At 36.4% G+C, this 25,050-nt stretch overlaps 1 protein-coding gene across 2 annotated transcripts in view; it reads left to right on the forward strand.

The window, feature by feature from the left end:
• LOC126369890 (short neuropeptide F) overlaps nucleotides 1–17,273 on the forward strand; it is an 88,752-nt gene extending 71,479 nt beyond the window's left edge. For both annotated transcript variants that reach the window (XM_050014492.1, XM_050014491.1), the window contains 5 exons: nucleotides 2,207–2,305; nucleotides 8,427–8,602; nucleotides 11,394–11,504; nucleotides 15,938–16,024; nucleotides 16,626–17,273. In XM_050014492.1, the coding sequence (XP_049870449.1) occupies nucleotides 2,209–2,305; nucleotides 8,427–8,602; nucleotides 11,394–11,504; nucleotides 15,938–16,024; nucleotides 16,626–16,691 (537 nt within the window). In that variant the 5' untranslated portion in view covers nucleotides 2,207–2,208 and the 3' untranslated portion in view covers nucleotides 16,692–17,273. The remainder of the gene's footprint in view (nucleotides 1–2,206; nucleotides 2,306–8,426; nucleotides 8,603–11,393; nucleotides 11,505–15,937; nucleotides 16,025–16,625) is intronic.
• Nucleotides 17,274–25,050: the final 7,777 nt, after the last annotated feature.

Genomic DNA, 25,050 nt, shown 5'->3' on the forward strand with positions numbered 1-25,050 from the left:
ATGACAGATTGAATTGGTAATTAGGTTGGTGGTACAAACTCATGAGTCCTAAAAATAAATGCTGCGTGAACTTGATTATGAACGATTGATGTCTAATTTTAAAATCGTGGGGAAAATAGAATCGTTTTCCTAAGAGAGGTTTAGGCTTCTATTTTACTTCTAACTTCTACTTCTAAGTAACTTAGAACTCAAAGTAAATTTTAAGGAATAATATAACATAACTTGACTACATTCCAGAAATGATGAACTAAGTAAGTAAGTACTTACTAAGTACCAACACCCAACCTTTAAATAATAATAGTTGTTCATACATCTGCCGAAATTAGCTAAATAAAATAAAATAAAAAAATAAAATAAAAAACGTTTATTTCTTCTTCTACAAACAATCTTATAAATTACCATACTAACAAAGAAAGTATTTAAATTGGGACCGTATGCAGAAGACAGGAGCCCAAACTAGGTTGACCCTGTATCTTGGGATCCTGGTCTCCCCCCACGAACCACATTTCGTACTCATATAAAAGTATAATAAACATTCAAAATGTGTGTGTGTGTGTGTGTGTTTGTTTGAATGTGTATGTGTGTGTGTATGTATTCGTGCTCTTTCTCTATTTTATGATTTCAAAAAGATTCTCCGTTTCAGTATAATTTAGAGTTAGTAACCAGCCAGTTAATTTTATTTTACAAGCCCTTCGAGTCAGGCCATATATGTTTAGATTTTTGTTTACTTTATTGTATAAACGTCCACTTTGATAGTCAAAAAATCGATTGATTTTATCTATTTTAGCTGATTTAGATTCACTAATAACGTAATTTAACCTTTTATTGGCATTCGGATGATTGGGGTCATACGAAATCATCGAATGTTTCCTCAAGATCAAGGATAGGATATATAGTTGCCTGACAGTAAGTACTTTGCACTCTTGATACAATATTTCAGTTGTAAAGAGGCGAGGTTTGAAAAAGATAACCTTTAGGATGAGTCTCTGAGCTATCTCCAGTTCCAGCAAGTGCGTCTTGCAAGCTCCACCCCAAGCCGAAATGCAGTATGCTATGACTGACTGAATAAGGCTAAGACGAGCTAAGTATGTAAATCTACCTATGTGTACCTTAATATTGGTATTCTAGAGTAAGTTGTTGTTGAAACGTAAAGTCGTTTACTGACTAATTAATTAGTGATAAACACCTTAATAACACTATTCCACTTTGGTGACATAGGCTTCATCATGTCTATATTTTCTCACTCAACATTCGCGTTTCGTGCGCCTTTAGAAATGTTCTCAAGCGATAAATTTGTTTTATTTGCGCTCATGTGGGATATATTTGTATACACAATTTCCATTTCTATTTGCCCATAGTGCTCTCTTCAAATGTTTATTGATACTCGGGACGTCATATACGATGCTCTTATATCCCACAATTTCAGTATGCCTCCGAAATATCGAATAACTACAAATAAAAAAATCGTATTTAATTTATTGGAGGTACCTAAGTTTACCTTATTTTTTCTCTTTTGTATTAACTTATATCTGTCACGCCCGATTCCATTAATTTATATTTATCATGATTCTATTTTTAGGAACGTGCCATTTAAGTCTATTGTCGTGATTTTATTTTAGTCTAATAACGTAAAGCAAAATTATTAGCCAATTATGATTTTGTTGTTGATGAAAATAATGTATAAATAGCAAGGTGCTCAGGTTTCTTTCATTTTCACCACGTCTATTTTTTTAACGCTTTTACTGTTTTTAGCTTTAGTTGACGATTGATCATTTTAAAGTGGACTTGAACAATGTTTATGTTTAACAACACAACACGTAACATAGCATCTTGCATATATCCCTCCGCCTACCCGAGGGCGTTTAATAAATAGCCACTTAATATCGATTTGTCAGAAATTACAAAATAAGCTTGTAAGTATACCTTTAGTAGGTCACTACAGGTAGGTAGGACATTAAAGGCTGATCACTTGATTGTCTGAAAGTAAGACGATCCGTGCTTCGGAAGGCACGTTAAGCCGTTGGTCCCGGTTACTATTTACGTGAGTAATCGCTACAGGAGCCATGTAGGGGCCTTTAGCGGCTCAATAATAACTCTGACACCAGGGTTGATTAGGTTGGTATTCTACCTCACAAACCACACGATGACAAGAAGATTCCTTAGTAGGTTACATGTTTTGATAGTAGATATTTTGTGTTTGTTACAGCCATGATCCGAAATAGCCTGTTGGTCCTGTCCGTGTGCGGTCTGGCGGCGATCTGCACGTTGCCCGTTACCACAGCACAGGCGCTTGCGCAGTACGACTGTAAGTATCTGGCACTTAACACAATGTATTTAAATTTAATATAACACATACAAAATGTATATACTTCCTAACCAAAAAAAAATTCCTTCCTTCTAAAAAAATCGTGGAATATTGACATAAAACAACAGCTGATACTTAAAATATATATTACACTCTAAACCGTCTTATTTATAATTAAAATAATTAATCAAATGTTCCGTTAATGAGCTGATTAAAAAATATTTATTAATCTAAACTTTTTACAAATATTAACTTAATAATATTAACTAGTAAATATTAATGTTCTAACCTAATTTCAATATTAATTTCTGTTTAAATATTTTAATTTCACTTTATTTTTTTCTCTTCAAAGACACTTCATTTATCGCATTTACGACCCATGTCCCAAAAAGTGGCTGCGACTTGTCATCTGACAACTTTAAGCTTTTATAATTTCCTGCATATCTCAATGGACATTGAGTATAATTTATAAAAGCGAGTTTACTAAAGTGTGAACACATTTATAACTTTGATTTACAAGACGATATATTAACGTTATTAATCTATTACAAATTACAACAAAGTGAACACATCGAAGTGGAGCAAAACAACAATGTAAGAGTAAATGTTACGTAACCTATTAGTATTAATTATTAAGTATGTAGTTAACTATAAAATCAAGTATGCGATCCTTGTAATCTATGCAAACTAAATTAATATCAATTCTATAAACTACTCTTGTCTCACGGTTCAATATACTGATTATGTATTCTACTCCCGTGACGAGTTCAAGTACTACAACAATACCTGCTAAGTATAATTATTTAGGTAATACACAAATATTCTTCAGTAAAGCATGGGTACTACCTCTGACTCTTGACTACCCCAATCGAGAATGTTGATAAACACATTAAAAGCCTACGAATTTCCAAGTCTTACAATAAAATTATCATCATCATCAATTTAAGAGCCACGCTCTTGTCGGTGCAGCATTTTCCATGCTACTTTTTAGGTAAAAATAGGGCAGTGGTTTCCCTCTTGCCTTCCGCCCCGCAGTACTCTGTCTGACGCAAGTGGGATGGCGCCCAGAGTAGTCTATTACAAAGCCATACTAGGACTCCTGTCCTCCGCCTCTGAATAGTACTGACAGTTACTCGTACTGCTGCCCTGTCAGGTTCCAGGTTACAGTCCCTGTGACTTGCCCCTTCCGTGCTGCATTGCCGTACCGAAAATTATAAATTATTATTTATTTATTTTTTGACGTGATGCAACTTATTGTAAGATTTGCCGTAGATGGCATTAACTAGGTACTTGGCCGGACAAAAGGAATGTATCGAAAATAATAACTACTTAACGTTTACGACTATATCCTAATTGGGGTAATCAGACGTACATTCATCGCAAGATGAACTAAGTACCTACACCTCACCGAGCTTTGTGTTAGATCAAGAGATTGTTCATCGCAAAATGTACTTCTTCCCTTTGATCATTTCAATATTAGGAGAAACTAATTCCATGATATTTTTGAGTGTTTTTAATATTGGGCCCCTTCAAATTTATTTTACTTACGTTTGCTATTCGCATCTTCAGGTTAATTTTTTCTACTATTCCTCGTTTTACCATTTTGAATTATAAAGTTACAATACGTGCCGTGATCATTTTTAATAAAAATATTGTAATGAGAATCGTGACGGAAGCTCACTAAAATATAGAAACACCGTCACGACATGACGCAACCATAAAATATGTTATGACGAAAGAAAATAAATTGTCTTTTAAGTTTTTCTTTTTGTAAATACATATATATACATGTATTTATACGACATGTACAAGACATGTAAATTATTGCTAAGCGCTCGATTTTGAAGATTCCCAAATGAGCCAATTGAGACATCTCTCGGAAGGTTCGCGTCAAATAAACCGATAAATGGTTAGTGGAAATCCGTGGTCTTTCCTCTACGGGAAATAGGCGTGATATTATGTATATATGTAGTATGTATATATATCTTCTTTAGTTTCTTTGTCATTCATTAGTGTAACATTCATTTTTGGGTTTTTAATATTCAGCGCCGCGGTTAACAAGCGCAATCAACTATTTACTTATTTATACACACGCTCTTTTGGGTCTGTTTTGGATAGTGGTGTAAATTAGCTATAAGAACTTGTAATAATAATTAATAAATAAATATCTTTTTTTTTCTTTTTTTATGCGTTTTGGAGGTATATGTATGACCTAACCCATAATGGGATGGATTTCCAGACAAGCAGTCGCTTCTGTACAAGGATCTGTCAAATCTTTAGATTAGGTAAGCGAATTCTGTCAAAAACGGGATAAGGCTAGGGATATGATGATTTCTTTATTCTATTTTGTTTGAATTGTAAGCTATTCAAACAAAATAGAAAAAAGAAATCATCATATCCCTTTTTTACTTAGGAATATAACGAAGTTTACACTAATTATATAACACTATTGGCATTAGTTAATTATCATCCTCTTTCAACCTAAAGAAGTCAAACAGACACAAAAAAAATATACTTTGTTTTTTTTTGTATACGTATCCGTAAAGGTGTTTAACATATTTTCGAAGTATTTGAATCTTCACTGAACAGCTTAAAGTAGGTAACAAAACAGTTTAGAAAGTTAAGATCCGTGTTATTACAAAGTTATTATAATCATGTTCACGATACACTGTCACAACATAATCTCCGCTTGTTAAATTACCCTCAATATATTGTTTTAGTTATATATTTAGAGAGGAAGATGCGTTTATTATCTAAGCACGGCACAATGACAATAATGAAACACAACATATTATTATACTAAAGAAAAATATATTTAACCGAGAGGCGAAACGTAATAATTTTATTTATTTTATATAATTAATTAATTTATTTTAAAACATATAAATCACCTTCTTAAATATTTTTTTACAGTCGTGGAAGTAGATATCCAGAGATAGAGGCGACCTCCTTCCTAAATAGTTCAGGAATGTTGTTAAGTTATTAACATTAGTGGAGTGCCCCCGCCAAGACGAGCAAAGCGAAGCGCAAGAGCAAGGCACTACCAGCCCTTTCTCAAACACACTGACTGACTGACAAGCCCCATACTTTACCTAAGTTTGTAAATTTAGGGTTCGTATATGATCTTCGTAGCATTTTACATGAAAACGTTTTTGTTGGGATCATGTTTTACGTCAAATATATTATAAGCCATGCGGTCGGATACCATGAACATAACTTACAGGGTTTGCCTTTTCGAAACGGCGATTGACTCTATAAAAATTGCACTGTCTTGCAGCCGAGATTTCCAGACACAATAGTTAAACAATAGGATTTGTATTCTAAAAGTAAAAAGAATGAGGGAAAAGCACCAATCGACTATGCAAGCTTTTTTCGGTGCGTTCAATCTTTCTTGAAGCAGGGTATGGTAAGTACCTGGTACTTACATACTTTATTCAGCGGTAGTCAGAAAGAATAGCTCGTGTATATATCAAAACCTTAACTAATTTCGTAAAAAGTTTTTTATTGTGGAATTCATGCTCACGGCGTATTTCTTTCCTCTAGACAGTTTAAATATCGAATCTAAATTGGAAGGAAAATAAAAGTTATTATAAAGAATCTGTTTCTTATCCAATTTTAACTTAAGTATAGAGTACAATATGGCATTATGTTGTCACGTTTTTATTACGTTCGAAGTCTCTTCTAATGTCGTTCCCGGGAGACGGCATTGTGATGGAATCGAAGGGAGACCGTGACAATGGCACCCGATCAAACCCTTGCCAAACATAATAGGAACTTCCTCCTCTAATGCGTTTATTACACACTAGCTTTCTGCCCGCGTCTTTGTCCGCGTTGACTTCCCATGACATTCCCTTAGAGGTTATTTTCAGGGTAAAAACTATCCTATGTTCTACCTTAGATGTGCAACTAACTAAGTATCAAATTTCATCAAAATCAGTTCAGCGATTTAAGCCTGAAAGAGTAACAGACAGACCGACAGGATGTCGACAAGGAAGATATGCACCCAAATCTAAAGTCACACATATTAATTATAACCGTTATAATTATTATACTCTGTATAAACTGTGTGACTTACGCCTTATGCTACACTGCTGTTATAAAATGTATAAACACGAGTACCTTTGTCACAAATTGTATCAAACTTTACCAGACGAAATATAATATTCATTTAGTAAATATTAGTAATGTTAGAGTTCAATAAAGTTTTCAAACATTCATAACAGCAGTGTAACAGTACCATTAAGCATCAAATCGTTGTAAGGGCTCACCTAACCTTCAACTCGACTTCGAGCATAACCCTGCTTATAACAAAGGTTAGCTCATAATCGTGGTATATAATACAAACTGCTTCCGTAGTTAATTGAGGTACAGAGTTACATGTAGGTTAACAAATAGCTCCGATTAATGCGGTAGAAATTACATTTTCCCTGTGCAAACATCATCTAATTACCTACTAACTTATTAGGCTGTTATAATAGGACACAATCAACACTGTAACTTACAATAGGTAAAGGTAAGGTACTTTTCTATGCTTTCGATATTGTATTTTATAACAATACCCATAATTTCAGGCATGCCAATTAATAGCAGTTGGTCAATGTAGTTCTGCGTAACTTATTAATTAGTGGAAACATGTTTAAGGGACCGTATACGTATTATTGACTACAACTATACAATTTATTGTGTCTATCTGTGTGTGGTTTTCAATAGGAAATAAGAGACATGCTTATGTTTGTTTAGTTCTTTATAACTGATAGCGTTTGACAACGAATTGATTACTTACATATGGGCTAGGTAGCTAGTAAAAGGCACATCCATCGCATGATGAACTAAGTACCCATACTTCACAACCGATTTAAATTGACTAATGGGTTGTTAACGGTAAATATGTCTGAGTAAATGTCAGGGTGTTAAGAGGGGAGACGGTCAGTGACGGCGCGCGGCTTGGATGAGTGCGCTAGCCTCCTTGATTGCAGCCGCTCAAGCACTCTCCTCCCGGTACCTCCAACGAAGCGCTAATTTTGTAACGACCCGCTTTCGCTCCTCACAGCAAAAATGATTTTTCCTTTATCGCATTTTCACGAAATTCTACGCGAAATTGAATAAAACGATGAAAGCGTCAATGAAGTAAAACATGCTTCAACATTTAAAATTGTTCGTAAGTACTTACATTGCACAATGTAAACGGAAGGCTGGAATTGAACTTTGAATGGTCGAGCTGTTCTTACAATTTTTATGAAGCCTATGTAGCTTAACTTGTAAGATAAACTGAAAACTAAGAACAAGCGTTTCAAAACTAATCCACTGTGAAAGTAAGTGAACAAGTTTAATTTCATGTGTTCACGTGGATACGGTTTCACTCCCTGAGGCTAACTCTAATAAAACTTGTGAGTAACATTACTTACATTGATTCGTCATGATCTGTCTACGCGCAGATAGGAAAAGTTTAATAACAATTTCTGGGGATTAATTAGTATTGTCTGTGGGTCCCTCGTGTGTTAAGTGATAGACATTTGATGGGTATACGTGGGTACACGTTCTATTGTCCCTGACATTTAAATCAATACTAACAATAGGTACCACGCCGCACCTTAGTTCTTGTATAAAAAGCTTTGCTAAGTAATGAAACGATCGACTAGACAGACGAGGGCTGATTGAATGTAACGTAAGAGAATATTACAATAAAGACTCTACTTTATTATCCGTTTAATGCAGCAAAAACAAACACTATCCGATAATTGCGTCTGCCAGGGTTATTATTTCTGCTTTCGTTTCCATATATTATCAATAAATTCTTTCTTGGGTTGAGCTTTAAATGCAGCATGTTTGTAAGGTGAATATTTACTTTATTTTATTCAACTGTTCCTGTTCTGTTCGAGTAGTAAAGCTTTTCTTAAACTTTCAAACAAAATCTTAATATTTTTTTAGTCCGTCGTCTTTCTTATTTTTATAGCCTATACTTTAGAAAAGCATGAAAAAAATTCTCCACCAAAATTAAGTTTCTAATACTTATAAAAAAAAACTTATTTACTATTTAAAAATAAGTAAGTAAGTACCAGTGTCTATGCTACACTAGTGATTGGCACTAGACTTTACAGGAAATATGTTTCTTTCTGTACAGCGTCAGCAGCAGCGGAGAGCCGAGGCGGATGGGACGCGCTGGGTGGGCTGTACGCTCTACTAGCTCAGCACGACGCGCTGGGCGGGCACGCGCTCGCGCGCAAGTCTGTGCGCTCGCCCTCGCGCCGCCTGCGCTTCGGCCGCCGCTCCGACCCCGACATGCCGCCACAAGCACCGGTCTGTCTTTATTCTTCTACAACTATTTAGCTGTGCGCTCTACTAGCGCTGAGCGGAACAGGCGTTCGATTCGAATCGATACTCCTCGATCGAGAAGCATGCCGATGTACCACAGGACTATCTACATAATATAATAAACGCCCATATCTATTGGGATCTATAGAGCCACTAGTCACCTACAAGACAACTGGATGTGTCTGAAAACTTGACCGTGACGAAGAGTCTGAAAATATTTCGTAATATTTTACCAGAGTTCTAAATTTATACTCACTTTTCCCCCTTACTAGTCTATATAAAAGTAATTATATTTTATGTATTCGTATATAAAGTAGTTGTTGCCCATTTCAGTGAAAAAAAATTGAATTGAATTAAATTATTGAATTAAATTGCTGCGAGAGAATCTGATTATAAAATTTACTCAGTTATGAAACGAGAGGTAGGTAGGTACAATAATTCTCGAAGGTTATAAATACTAATCAAATTATTGAAGATTCCAGGTTGATTTCTTTATTAAATTGTATAGCTTGCTTCTTGTTAGTTTCAATCGAATTTACATGAATTTGAAAATCTTTGAACACATCTTTAGGTACCTCTTGAAGTTGGGCGTTCCTAATGAAATTCCACCACGGACCCTACTACATTTTAACTTCGTGTCATCAAGAGCTATTAGCCCAGATTTCCTTTTTAAGTTTGTACACCCTACACACAAATAAAGGCCTTGAACTTGATTCTCGCATGCATGGAATTGAAGTATTCCAATTCCGGGGCACATTTGAGTAGAATTTGACACAGAAGTATTTGTAATTCTGACATTGGCAACTTTGTTTGATAAAACCCTTCAAGACGGTGATTACATTTGAATACATCAATGAACTTTACTGCGATATAGGATGATAGTAGATTTAGCCAAGAATTTCAAGTTTCTGGAACGGCTTGAATGTGTATTCATATGTGATATAGCCGAGTAAAGTTGTTAAACCGCGGGATTTCTCGTTCATTTGCATGGCGATTATGTTAGATAATCCTATTTGATACAAGTATTTGATTATAATATACATCTTTTTCCCTAACATAAGCGAGGCAAACGAACCATCCTTGTTTTCATTAGAACTTTGTAGGTAGGTTAGGTAAGCGCTCAAGCAAACACTCAACGCTAAAAACAATAATAGCTTATTGACAAATTGAGGTTAATATACTCATAGCTTGTGCGCTCTAACAACTTGTAATAAAAAATATACCTACAAGGCAATGCTTTTGACAAAATACTTACAAATGTATACTTACAAATGTAATATAAGCGAAAAATCCACAATCTTGAAGCACTCTCCAATACGGTTGGGTTCGAAATCATTTTAAAAGCACATTAATGGCACGGGTTTTTACTGTTAAAACACAGGATATCCATTTACGTCTCATATATTTCGTATTTTTCATGTATTTGAGGAGCGGTTTATGCATGATCATATTAAGAGGATAAGGTTACTGTCATCGTTTATAGCTGTCATCCCGACAGCGATTGTTGCTTACTCCAATTACCAGAAACATGTGTATTATATTTTATTATATTATATAAGTATTATAATAATGTAGTATCAATTTTCATCGTAATTTGTCAAAGAAAGATTTCTTTCCGACCTTCGGCTAATTTCTTTGAATGTTATCAATCTAGAATCTTAAATGCAAACCCTTTTTTTTTCTTAGGCCATTGTGGGCAGAAAAGTCTTAGATTAAATAACTGTCTTTCGTCTCTAATTTCGTTAGGCGTTGGATTCATAAATTAAATTTTGGCCGTTCCGTAACTGACAAGGATAAAGAAACTTTGTTACGGGATATTGAGTGTAAATTAAATTGTGCCACCTACCTAAGGATTCCGTTTCCCGATTTCTATACATTTTTCTATACAGATCCACTTGTTTGTCACTTTATTGTATAATAAATTATTGGTTCGGGATAATAGAAACTGGAGAAGGTTCTGGAAATGACTAGCAGATTTGAACATGGCGGGATACTGCGCGATTTTAAGTTAATGTAAATGAAGCATGAGGTTGATTCTGAAATATTGATAAGTCCGTAAACCTTTCCTTTTTCTCGGTTCTTTCTCTATTTGGCGTCGATATTCCCAGCATAAACTTGGTTAGAAATATTCTGACATCACAATTTCTTATGGTGTCTATATTATCAGATATGTAAAGAAACGAGTCATTGAGCACTCACACACAGTCCTCACATTATCAACCTAAGAGGGTATGGAGATGTGCCTCGTTAGTCTTGGTCTGCAATCCCGCACCCATTAGGAAACCTCTAAAATGAAACCATATGGTGCGTAGCGACGGTTACTCAGTCTTAGTATTTTATTCCTAATTCTATGACCCGGTTAAGAGTGTTCTTCCCTACTCTACAGCGACAATAGAATCTTACCAATAAGATGTCACATGATGATAATCTCATCGTGGTCTACAAAGCCCACATCACACACACATCATTTCATCTAAAATAAGCAATATTGCTATTTGAGAAGTTTTATATGAATTGATTCCCCATAAAAGGTAAAGTCTTAGTACTTGTTTAAAGCTCAACGTGCGCAATGCTACCTCTAGGGTTGCGACTGGGAGCAGGGATTTTCTACGAAACGATGCGATACTCGTATGATATATTGGGCTTAAAAGACAACGCGATAAGACGTCTTACCTTTAAAAATCTCAACATTATCTCATGGGGTCCATAGAAAATCGCCCATTATGGTTCTTTAGCAATAGACTAGATTGTTTTGTTAAATGCAATATTGTTGCAGCTGGACGAGATGGAAGAACTAATGTCGCTGCGGGACATCCGCACGCCTGTGCGCCTGCGCTTCGGTCGCCGCTCTGAGGAACACGCCGTGCCACATGTATTCCCGCAAGAGGTAAGTCTCTCTTCTTTTTTTACGTAAGTTACTGCATTTTTGTCAGTTTTTCCCACTGGTCAGTTTGATGGTCAGACTAATCTGAGCAGAGCAGATCTAACGAACGGGAACATAACTTCCCGTTGGTCAGATTAGTCTGACCATCAAATTGACCAGTGGGATAATCGTTTTTTGTTGGCCATAAATAGTAATTGTCTTCTTCTTGTGGGGTATAAATGCCACATTGATCGTTTTCATCTATTTAAAAACGATTTTGCTACTTGATATTTGTTTGATATAAAGCAAATCCTCTTATGTGCGCCATTTTACGATTTTTCGCAGAAAACTGTCAAAATAAGGAAATCGTGAGTATTATGAATCACAAAGACGATTTGTAATGCGGATAATAATATGCGGATTCAAGAAAATTATCCTTTTAAGCCTTATAGAGTTAAGTTGATCTGCCAAAGGCCTCTGACATGGCTCACGTAACAACTAACCTACTTACACTTGCGTAATACTATACAGGGTGTTAGTAACATTGTAACGAATACTGAGGAGGATGATTCAGACCATAATTCTGAGTCCATATCAAGTAAAATTTCCTGTCGGAAAATTAGAAAGAAAGAAAGAAAGAAACGTTTATTATAAAGGGACACCACAGTAACAAATACAAAACAAATAACAAATATATAATATAAAACACAGAGTAACACACAACTTACAATCAAACAAAACACATAATAAAAACAACATACACGAGAAATACAAATAATTGAGTGTAAGGACTGGTCAACGATGGTGGTGGTGTCCTTTATAAAAGGGCCTCACTCAGCATAAGCCGCGGCGCGAGGCACGACGCTGGTATTCTGTGGACCCTGCTAAGTGAGGCACGTGTCTCCCACAAATACTTGAATGAATTCATAATAATATTTACTTATACTATGAAAACAAAGTAGTTTACAAAAACATATATTAAAAGCGTGTGTGTGTGCAGTGTATCTCTACAAATACATAAAAAAAATACAATAATACTTACAAAACAATGCATATAAAACGATAAAATAAACAAATAAATAAAGTTAGAATGTGTTTCAAGTTAGTGTGCGTGCGGATTTGAACGAAAGAACGTAGTATACGTTGCAACCCAAACTGGTTTGGCCGGAGTATAACTACCGTTAGCGGGCTTACTACGTTAACATTTTTATCAAACGCATTACGTCAGTTTCATGAAAACTTTAGTGTTTTTTTTTTATTATATTCAGTTCCATACTTTTGCAACGGAAAATTTCACTTGATATCAACTCAGAATCATGGTCTGAATCATCCCTCGAAGTTTACAATGTCACTATCCTTAAACCAGTGTTATAACAGATCTAATACTCTACCCAGTCACTTAAAGGTATACAATTCTTATTTTCAGCAGCGATTAGCGCCATTCTTTAATATCTTTTCCTAGTTACCTACTTAAAAAGAAAAACAAGGTTGTTAACTACCGCTCTGCTAAGCTCAACAAAGAATAGCGCAGTTGGCACTTAGCAGCCGACGTGCACAAGTGGCACTTTATCTGGATTAAGTGCCATCAAGAGTATGTCAGTATTCAAAGTTTGTTATAACAAGTCACGATACTTGCCTTTCTAAAAGACAAACTTGAAGTCAATAGTTGTAGAAGTTTTGATATTTAGACCTAACCAAAATTATGTCAAGCCACAATATTACAAATATTTCCTGTCGTTGATTTTATTAGTTTAGATTTTGTCAGGGTTAGGGCAGCGCAGGGGGTTTAGCGTTGAGCTTGCAGAGAAATATTACATCACCACATCACAAATACAATAGTTTTAATATAGAAGAGAAAATTAGCCCAACTGGGCACCCACAGGCCTGTTGTCTTAAACGTTGTAGCCTTCAGCGCTCCCCATTTGTCCGGCTAAGTAGTTAATGCCACCTGCGGCAAATCTACAACAAGACAAGTCAAAAAAAAAGAAAATTAGTATACACGTCAGTCAATGGAAAAATAGTAAGTGGAAATAGAACATGCCACTGTCATACATAGCAATTTAAATAAATAAAACAGGCAGCAAGAAACCTTGCTTTTGATATAAATCTCAAAATGAATTTACACAACAAAGACTTACTTACCTACCTGACATTTATCCTCGGAATTGTCAATCTCATAACCTAACATTTCAACAGTAACATTAACTTCCATTCGAATACAATTTCAGTAATAAATTAACCAAAAATATTTAATTTTGTACACTGTTATAATTGTGATTGATAGATAGATACAATGAAATTATTAAATTGTGGACAGGTGCAGGCTGCATAATTAATTCATTTCAAACGTCAAATTAATTACGAGTACCAACTAAGTAAATTAAATTGACTATCACGATCCGAAATGAAGCAGAATGCATTTAAAAAGTATATTGGTTTCAAGGACGTGAAAGAAATACCACAAATAATTCATCAACACAACATCAAAGAAGGACAAGTATTGTACTCAAAAATGAGATTAAAAAGAAATGTCGTCATATTATGAATGATACTCGAGCCTGTCATGTTCAAGTACATCTTCGTAGGCTCATTAATGTTGTCTAAAATAAAGAAATTTTATTACCTTGTTACCTGCAACGTCTACATCAGACAAAGTATATCATCATTTCCCTAGCTTTGTCCCGTTTTTCACATGGTCCGCCTACTGAACCTGAAGATTTGACAGGACCGGTTTTTACAGAAGCGATGGCCTGACTAACCTTCCAACCCGCGAAGGGAAAACCAGCCCAATACAGGTTAGGTCACACACTTCCGAAATTGCATTTCTCGGGAATGTGGGTTTCCGCACGATATTTTCTTTCACCGCTGAGCACGTGATAATTATTCTGAATTCGGAAACAAATTCGACATACATTGGTTTAGGCTTGTGCTGGGATTCAAACCTGCGACCTCAAAGTGAGAGGCAAGCGTTCTACTACGTAACTGGGCTACCACGGCTCCAAAGACAAACAAAGTATATAAAATAAAAAATTCAAGAAAGCAAAACTTAAGACTCGATCATATTTTTCTGTAACGACACAAAATATAAATAGTGTCATAAAAATAAACCACTCTTCAGGCAAGGGAAAAATATCGTGCAAATGGATCCATTACAATATATCAATTTGGGAGTTACGATTTTGTCTCGAGGCGTGTTACCTGGAATGACGGCGGTGGTGCGCTGTATCGAGCCCCCTCGTAAAACGCGCGGGTAAATCCGCCTAATCTACTTACCGCTAACAAGCCACATTCGAGCAGTTTTACGATAATTGCCCGATTTTATGACGAATCGCCTTGTTTTGTTGCCAATACCACCCATAATTACCACTTGGTGTTACATAAATGTAGCGACATGAAACTTAGTAAAGTCGTTCCACTCGTTCGGCAATGGAAAGGGATTCAACTTCTAACACACGTTTAATATCACTTCCCTTGGCAACGTTTGTCAAAACTTTTGCGTCAAACGCGTGCCGAAAAACTTTAGTTACCTACAAGTTATTTTCAATTTGTTCGCCTAAAAACGTCAAAATTGTATTTGGTAATTGTATTAAAATTTATCGGCATAGGTAAATAACCTGCTGTCAGTTACTTTTTTCCTTAAAATATACTTTCTTTTGAAGTGAGTGTATTTGCCTCAGATGGCATTAATTACTTGGCCGGACAAATGGGACGAGGTTGAGGGCTCTCACCCGGTAGTAACTATCGAAAAAAAAACAACTAGTATTCTTGTTTTCATACCTACTAGTGTTGACGTAAAGACTAACTTTTACAGTCAATTCAAAGGGTTCAAACAAAAATAACCGTAAGTAGCAGTATAAAAACATGTAAGCCCTGTAACTCACTCACTCATCAAAACTCACACCAACGGCCTCTGTGGTCCAGTTTTTAGCGTTGGTCTCACGATCCGGAGGCTCTGGATTCGAATCCCGGTGGGGACATGTCTCGTAAACCACTTTGTGATCCCTAGTTTGGTTAGGACATTGCAGGCTGATCACCTGACTGTCCTACAGTAAGATGACCCGTGCTTCGGAAGGCATGTTAAGCTGTTGGTCCTGGTTGCTACTTACTGATGTAAGTATATAGACGTTACATGAGTCATGTCAGGGGCCTTTGGCGGCTCAATAAGAACCCTGACACCAGGGTTGATAAGGTTGGCGGGTTACCAACCTCATAACCCACACGATAATACGATTAAAACACCCAGACCTAAAAAGTTAATATTTTTCATAGAGTTTACCATTTTTTTGAATAAGAAAAGATTTTTAAAAATTCGCACGGATTAGAGTTATTTTACTATTATAATCTACTTTTGGAATCAAAATAACATGGCACTATATCTTCGCTAATTAGTCGTATGATAAATGTAGGTTAATAGTAATTAGTTTGTGTAAGTAGATAAAACTTTGTTTTGTTTGCAGGAACAAGACCGCGTTGTAAGGACCCCCTCGATGCGCCTGCGGTTCGGTCGCCGATCTGACAACAACATGTTCTTAATGCCTTTCGAGGTACGTAGTGTTATAACTATAACATAGTCTCACGTATGTTCCCAATTGGGCTAAGTACATCCATGGCAAGATATAGTGAGTACCCGTTTCACCGAGCTTTTTGTTAGACCAACGAGTGACGTATGCCGTATCGCTGTCTACAAAGGTCGAGTCAACTATGTTAGTGAAAATTGCACTTACAAGTCCGATACCGGGGTTAGATACCCGGTACTTTTATAATCACAAGACTACTTAAAGCTACTTTTCGCATCTACTTTTTTTAAATTACTGTACGGTGACTAAGCGAACTCCACTCCCACAGACAAACCGAGGAATTGGTTTTGTGAGGTTTTTATTGTAACAAAATTTTCTGTATTTTTATGAAAAATAAACATTTTACTTACTTACTTACTTATGTGACCAGCCCGTCGCCCATTAAAATGTCAATCAATACAGTGGTCACAATCTTTTAGTCAACTTTTACGGCACTTCCCACGGTTGCGTGAAAGGATCCGCCAATCCAATATAATTATTCTGTACTTGGACGTATAGTATGCCGCTGATTTCGAAGTATTTTTTTTTTAAATTATGTACATAATGTTGGCTACTGTTATTGTTGCAGTCGTCTCTGCCGAAGGAGGTGAAGGCAAGCGGCTCGGAGGACGATCGGCAACAGGACCAGGACTAAAGCCCTCCAGCCCCCGCCCCGCCGCCACCCCCCCGGCCTCCGCACAACACACACACACCATACGACTCAATCAAACTTAATTAATACTACTTTTTCGATTCGGTGTTATTCCAAACTAGTTCGTAAGCTCTATGTACATAATAATCAGATAGCGTTATTGTATGTTGTTAATTAAAATGTTATTCGTCAAGCTACTCGTACATTTACTATTATTACCTTCTTTCGCTTCTGTTCCGACAATTGTGATTACGGTCGCTATACTGTGCCCCAGGTTACTTATTACTTAATTAAGACTGTCCTCATTTCCATATTTGATGTTTCAGATTTTGTAGTATTTGTATCATAGCGGAGGTACCTACTTCCCGCGAAGAGTTGTACATTTTAAGAGCTGGGCAAATGTAAAACTCCTTCGCTTCGATCTAATGGTACTATTTATACTACTACGTGTCAAACAGTATTTAAAATAATAAGTACTCATATGTGTAATTTATTGTACCTACCCAAATTATGGCGTAAATTCATTATTTACACTAAAGTGTACCTACCTAGTGAAATTGTTTAATTTTGTATAGATTATTATTATAGTGCAATTAAATGAGTTGAAATATAAAATATTTCCAAAGGGATTGTAGTTTTAATTCTATTTATAATACCATCGTGACCCTTCTATTTTTGACTATTATAACTTTGAAGTTACATTAAACCTTTTTCACTGAAAGTTATGGCTTTAAGAGACGTCCGATTATATAACAGATATTCGATTCGCATAACTTAAAACTTCCCTGTTTAAACTTATGCTAACAAATTTAATACCGCTAAGCTAATTATCGAATACCTCTTTTGACTTATATACCTATTAACCGTGTTTCATCCCGCTTGGATAGTTACATTAGGTAAAATAGTTTAGAAAACCACTCTCATTAAATCTCACCGCAGACTAGAATTACCACAACTTTCAGGATTTCCACGAATTCACTTGACGAATTCATTTCGTATTCAGTTGAAATATTTAATTTACTGACTGGAATTGGAGACAATTTATTTTTTAAGCGCAAAGTTTAAATGAGGAAAGATTTACTTTGTACACATGTATTGTGGCACAAGTAATAATTTATAAATAACATTTTCAATCTTGAATGAGACGAAGGAGAATACTTGCTACGATCACAATCACGAGATATTTATAAAGAATACAACACAACAATATATTTATTTATTACTTCGATAAGCTTATTGACTTCTTCCTTAGTTACTATAGCAACACAACATGCTCACGACATACCCATAGGAGCAGATAGGCGGATGTACCTACATTCATCGCATGATGAACTAAGTACTCACGCCTTACCGAATTTTCTGTGCGACCCACGTGATAGGTGGTGAATGTGATGAGTCACTGTTCAACGTTTATCATCTACCTTTCTATTACGTCGTGGCCAGATCGTAAAATTAATAATTTCATGAAATGGTCATTTTTCATGAAAGGGCCAACTTAAGTTGACCATATCGTTGAAACGTCAACGTTTAATGATATATCAATCAACGTTTGGCCATATCGATAATGGAGGCGGTGTCCATGCTATGTGGTGTAATAAAAATGCGAATATTCGATGAATTTCTTAAGTTCAAAATTATGTACCTATTCGATATGGAAAATTGTACAATTACATTGATTCATCGATTATGATATCAATCAAGTTTTAAAATAATCGACACCAGCGTCACTATCGGAGGATAATGTTACTAATTTTACGATATGATTGCCATCGTTTGGCCATATCATGAAGTAATCATGCATTTAGTTGCTCATATCGTTAAACGTTTTGTGTTCATTGATCTGACCAAACTACATCATGATGTGGCCAACGAATGATGTTCTATTTCATGAAATATGACCATTTCATGAAATGATCGAGCACATCATGAAATGATGATCTATGATCTGGCCACGACATATACATATAGACATACATATGTTACTACGCGAAAACTTAACGCCCTATCTCACTAGGATACAGTTGCGCCACCAGAAAATATTCGGTATTTGGTTGCAGGCAACAAATTGGTTGCGCAACCAGGTGAGGTTAACCTACCCATTATTACAACTGTATTTAGTAGATGACGCCATCGTGTTGGCGCTACCATGGTCTCTTAGTGACATAGGGCCCTTAGATTGTCTCTAGGTTCTCTTTAGACGTCTTCCTGGCTATAACTGCTCTACCTACCCAGAAAAATGAAATAAGTGTGTGTGTGTGGTAGATGCGAGGATGGCTGTTCACAATGCAGTGCTTGTCCCTACGCTGAAGTACGGTAGTGAATGTTGGGTATGGCAGAAGAAGCATAAAAGTAGGATCAATGCCGTAGAAATGAGGTCTTTGCGTAGCATCTGCGGTGTGAAGTTGAGTGATAGAGTGAGAAACAGTGTGATAAGACAGAGATGTGGTGTAAAAGACGATAATAGTGACTAGGATTGAGAAGGGAATGTTAGGTTGGTTTGGACACCTTGAGCGGATGAAGAATAATAGAATTGCAAAAGCGGTATATAAAGCGAAAGTTGATGGTAGGGCTGGCAGAGGAAGACCGAGAAGGACTTACGATGATCAAATTGGAGACGTCCTTAGAAAAGGTTCAATACGATCTACTCTGAACCGGCGTGCGTGTATGAAGCGATTGATGAGTGTGGAGGAGGCAAGAGAAGTGTGTCAGGATCGAAGCAAATGGAATTCTATAGTCTCTGCTTACCCCGGTGGGAAATAGGCGTGAGTTTATGTATGTATGTGTGTGTGATATGAGTTTTGATCCAGAATTTTTCGAGTAGGTACTTCTGTAATGTAATCTTAATTCTTTATTTATTTTATAATGTCCACGTAACATAACATTTATCCACACCTCATGATGATTAATAACTCATTTGTGCAAGTGGTCCCCTGCGACTCTGACACCTCTGCCTTCTGCCGGGGGCGTATTGGAATGGGTGCCTAATGGACAGACCCTCTGGTACCGGGGTTCGTACCGGGGCGCAGCAGCTTTTTGAGAAGCAAGCCGGTGTTCCACAGAACCATAGTGACTGTGCGTGTTTATAATATCCTCTCTATTTACATCAAAAGCAGTTGCCACTCGACTCCACAGAAAAATATGTGAATCCAGTTTGGGCTAGTTTGAATTAAATCTCATGTTCTCTAGGGTTCTAGGATGAAAAGTGAAACCCTTAAGACATTAATCCTTTACAAAATTATACACGTGTAAGGCATTAAATTTTGATTAATAGTAATTACCTATTAGAACTGTGGGCCTCCCTTTCTGTTACTACAAGGCTTCCCCATTATACTTCGTCAGCTACGACAAACTTCAACGGCTGTGCATATATTACCATAAGGCCCTCACTAATGTCTGGAAAGGACCATAATTTGAATAAAATAACTTAGTCGGTCATTGAATTTTAGGGCTGGTCTCAGATTTTCTAAGTAGTACCTAATACAACTAACTACATGAAAAACTATATTGCAAAGCGACTAGATATCACTTCACCGACATCTTATATTGACGTCGTCGCAAAAATTGATCGCGAAATGATTACATAGCTTGATTGACCACACCGTATAATGGACAATACAGTCAAGTGCAAAATGTTTTTTTTTATAATTTTGCGTTCAAAAAAATATGCCACTAGAATGATATATTATCTAGGTGAAATGATATATAGTCGCTTTGCAATATAGTCTTTAACGTAGTTAGTCATATTGCTACCTAGACAATCTGACACCAAACGGAAAAGCTGTGTAGGTAAATAGTTACATAGATGCCTATTCAAAAGGAAGTGGCAGTCCTGCAAGTAAATATGGTGTAGGATAGTCTTCGTCTTAGATAAAAGACGATCACCGCAGGATTATGTGGTTGCAAATCACCCGCAATGCCTGAAAAGAGGTTACTTTTAATTGGAAGAATTGGAAGAAATTTTGAATTGAAATTGCCCATTTATTGTCATAAATAAATAAGTGTTACAAAAAACACATGACCACAACCATGACCATGATGTGTCTTGATGATGTATTTTGAATTGCTATAAGGAAGTGAATAGTGCAAAATTGATTCAAACAGTGAGTGTAATCGGTTGATTGAGAGGAGCCCTGTGCTCAACAATGGGACATATACAGGGTGTTAGTGACATCGTTACGAAAAAAAAATGGAACGCCTATTTGATTGTACTAAAAACGATGGTGGGTGTTTTTCTTGTCTCAAATGTTTTATTAAGATTTTGAATTTTTACTGTGCCGCAATGTAAGTCGAACAACGCGACACACAGACGCTAAACCTACGCGCGGCTACGTTACGCGTGCATTATGTATAGTCTGTTTATATGTTTATATGGGTGTAGGTAATTTCTATGACTATCAGGTAAAAGACCAACCACAATAGTCCATCGTATTAAAAGGTATACAAATCTTCGGTCAGTTTCACGACATAGGCGGGGAGATACCTCTATGTTCTATGTTTTTTATTCAGACCAGTATAGAAGCTGAATAGTCAGGTACTTACATACATAAATCAAATATGTCGTACCACGAAGACAAACGGTTCCCGAGGGTGTATAGTGAAACCTAGTAAAACTAAACGTGGCCCTAAATCTGGGCCGTATACGAAGCTGAACAAGGAGGCTGAATACGATGAAAAATATAGAGTCGTTACCAACCTGAGTTTGATTTTTTTTTTGGCGTAGGGAACTGACGACCTCACTGCCCACTGGATCTTATACCACTGGTGCAGTCGGTCGATGGCCGATCCACCATATACCTACGAGCAATGTCAATAGGCAAGTGCATCTGGCTTCTACAGCGGTGGCGCAAGGCAAAGGGAATGTGCATCAAAGGGCGCGTCTGGATACTTTCATGGTCGTGCGGCCAATCCCCTGACTCTCTGACACCTCTGCTTTCTGCCGGTCGTATCGGCCATCAGGTCCATGAGCAGCGGGAGGTTGAGGACGAGAGAGTGAACTTGCAACTACTTGTTCACTGTATATACAGGATGTTAGTGACATCGTAACGAATTCTGAGGGGGATGATTTAGATTATGATTCTGAGTTAATATCAAGTGGAATTATCCGTTGAAAAATTCATGCTTTCTTATAGTTTTTTTAAATTATTTTCAATTCTATACTTTTTCGATGGCAAATTCCATTGATATTAACTCAGAATCGTGGTCTGAAACATCCCTCAAAGTTTTCGTTACGATGTCACTAACGCCCTGTATATGTATATATGTATGTATACAATATCGACATAATATGAACACCACCGAGACGTCCAACAAAAAAGGACCACCCATTCATGCAAAGTGTTCGTAAAACTGAGGTGTTATTGGTAATATTAAAGAAAATAGCCCATAATGCTGCTCAATGCATTTAAATTTCCTTTGAAGAGTCTTAATAATATTTTTACCGTTTATTTTTATTTGGACATTTCAATAGGACCCTCACTCTTGTTGAAAATATCCTTATTATGCACAGTAGAGGAAACTAAATTTTCACGTTAAGTAATTTCTTAATTAGATGACATGAAAGAATTTCAAATTCATTAAAATGATTTAATATCGAAATTCTTCTTTTTATTCCCGGTATCTTATAAGTATTCGCTTTATGAATTCAAGGAAGTTATCTTTCTTCTTGCTAATTTAGTATAAGTACGTACCAGATTTTATTTCTGAGTAATTTAGTACACGGAGTCCAGAAATGGGAAACAGTCGTTTACGCAGAATATACTACGTATAGTGCTCAAGTGTGCGCGTCCACAGCACTCTTCTCGTCCTAATCTCTCTGTTCCCAGTGGAAAGTATCTGCATACAGACACCATCACCATCACCACCACCATCACCATCGAGTACCATAGTACTATAGTTATTATAGAGGTAGATAGGAAGAGCGTGGCCTTCAGATACAGGTGTTTCTCACTTAATAGAGGTTCACAATAACTAGATATTGCAACAATGTATTTTTTTTTTTTTTCATTTTAAGATGTAGTAAGCAATTTGTTTGTTTGTTGTTTGGCCTGTTCGAATCCAGCACAGGCCTAAACCAATGATTGTCTGTTTTCGAATTCATGTTTGGATCATAAATGATTATCACGTGCACAGCGGTGAAGGAAAACACCGTGAGGAAACCTATATTCCTGAGAAATGCATTTTCGGAGGTATATGACCTCCTGTATTGGGCTATAATTTTGGAATCATCATGACCACAGGTTATAAAATATGCCTATATTGCAACAATGTCCAAATCAGTATTTACTATGCACTTAGCATACGAGTATTGCCTACTTTCTTTCGCTATATTAAGTTTGCGGTTGACCACACTCACGTCATTTGGTAAGTGATGATATTGCCTAAGGTCGGACACCCATAAACCCTACACAGTATTATACTCATACACGAAACATTTAAAAAAGTACGCAACAAAGATCACAGCACAATTCCTACTACTACACCTACAGCACTTGTCTACAGGAGAAATAAGTACCAAATAACTTTACCTACAAGTTGTAAATTATTGAAATCCGATGAGCCGCAAGGTGCCGCTTGCACAACCGGCTGCCCCTTGGGTTTATCTGCGGATTATGTCTTCGAAGACAGCCATGTCAACCTGTCACCCACACCCATTCCCGTTATACCTACTTAGCTTCAATAAATCGAACGGTAATTCTAACTGCTTCGATACGAGTGTTTTAGAAGAAATGCATAGAAATGTACTTAGTAATTCAATAAAATAAGAATTTTCTTTTTTAAATGATGTTGAATGATAAAATGATTTTTATGATATGACGTTTTTTTTTTCGAATTCGAAAAAAAAAAAACAAAAACTAGTTTTGTCAAAAAGGCTAGTGGTGGATGCCTAGCCTTATTTTTTTTGGTTTTGTATTATGACCTAATTATTTAATAAATAAATACTAAAAGTGAAAACTGAAAGTATTTGAAAAATTTCGTTTCCGATAAACTGTACCTATTTGAAAACATAATACTAAGTATGCTTTGAATTGAATGTTTTATATTTTTCTACGAATACTATTACAAGGTTTTTAGTAATATTTTAGTTACTCCATAGGATTGGTAAAAATGTAACTCTACTTATTTTGCTAAATAGCTACAGAGATTTCATCTCATCAAGTAAAACATCACAGAAAATGTAGGTAGCTAGGGACCTTTGAGGAGCGATAGCAAAAAATCAACAATCAATCATTTTGGGAAAATAACATCCAGGTATGTGCTATTTTTAGGTAAAAAAAAAACATTCTGCATAGGTAGTTAGAAATATACCAATCTCACCTTGAGCTAGAATCGCTGGAAAAAAATCCCAGACCGAACATTTTGTTTACGCTCTAGAATAAATCTAGATTAATTACCTTCACGTTAACGACCCACTCGCATTAGCGGCTTTATAAGAAACACAACAAAGTATTAACTTTTTGGTTAAAGGAATTTAGTTGGAGACATGATAGACTTCAGTCGAGCATATGAGTTAAGTGGATTTTTATTAATAAATTATACTACATCGACCCCGATTCCTACAGACACCGCCTATTTTATTTTTTTTAAGTTATACCCGTCATTTTATTATCCGCCGAAAAGCAAAGCGACGGATGATTGACAACTGTTAATTTTGAAATGATTGAGTCTACCAATCAATAACCCGGGTGAATCAAATAGATATCTCGTTGGTATACGAGGGGAGGTCAAAAAGTTCGCGGAATGAGGGGGAAGGGGGTCGAAATTAAACACGAAACTATTTTTCCTTTTCAATATATTCTCCCTTAACCTTAACACATTTTCCGGATCTATCAAATAATTTGTTTATTCCATCATAAAAAAAAGATTTCTCTTTGCTGTCAAAATAGGCCGAAATTGCAGACTTGACTTCTTCATCATCGCCAAATTTTCGTCCACGCAGTTCCTTTTTCATTTTTGGGAACAAATAATAATCGCTGGGGGCCAAGTCTGGACTGTAAGGCGGGTGGTTTAATTTTTCGAACCCGCATCGGTGAATGGCAGCCGTCGCAACATGGCACGTGTGGACGGGTGCGTTGTCGTGCAAAAGGAGCACACCTCTTGACAGCTTTCCTCTTCTTTTTTCCTTGATAGCCTCTTTCAATCTATCCAGTAAAGAAGCGTAGTAATGTCCCGTTATAGTCACACCACGATCTTTATAATCAATCAGCAAAATACCTTCTGTATCCCAAAAAATAGTGGCCATGATCTTTCCGGCCGATTGTGACACCTTAAACTTCTTTGGAGGAGGTGTGCCTTTTTTATGCCACTGCATCGACTCTTGCTTCGACTCAGGTTCATAGTGGTGAACCCAGGTTTCATCTCCAGT

This window comes from Pectinophora gossypiella, chromosome 9 (genome assembly GCF_024362695.1).
Source record: "Pectinophora gossypiella chromosome 9, ilPecGoss1.1, whole genome shotgun sequence".
Taxonomy (NCBI): domain Eukaryota; kingdom Metazoa; phylum Arthropoda; class Insecta; order Lepidoptera; family Gelechiidae; genus Pectinophora; species Pectinophora gossypiella.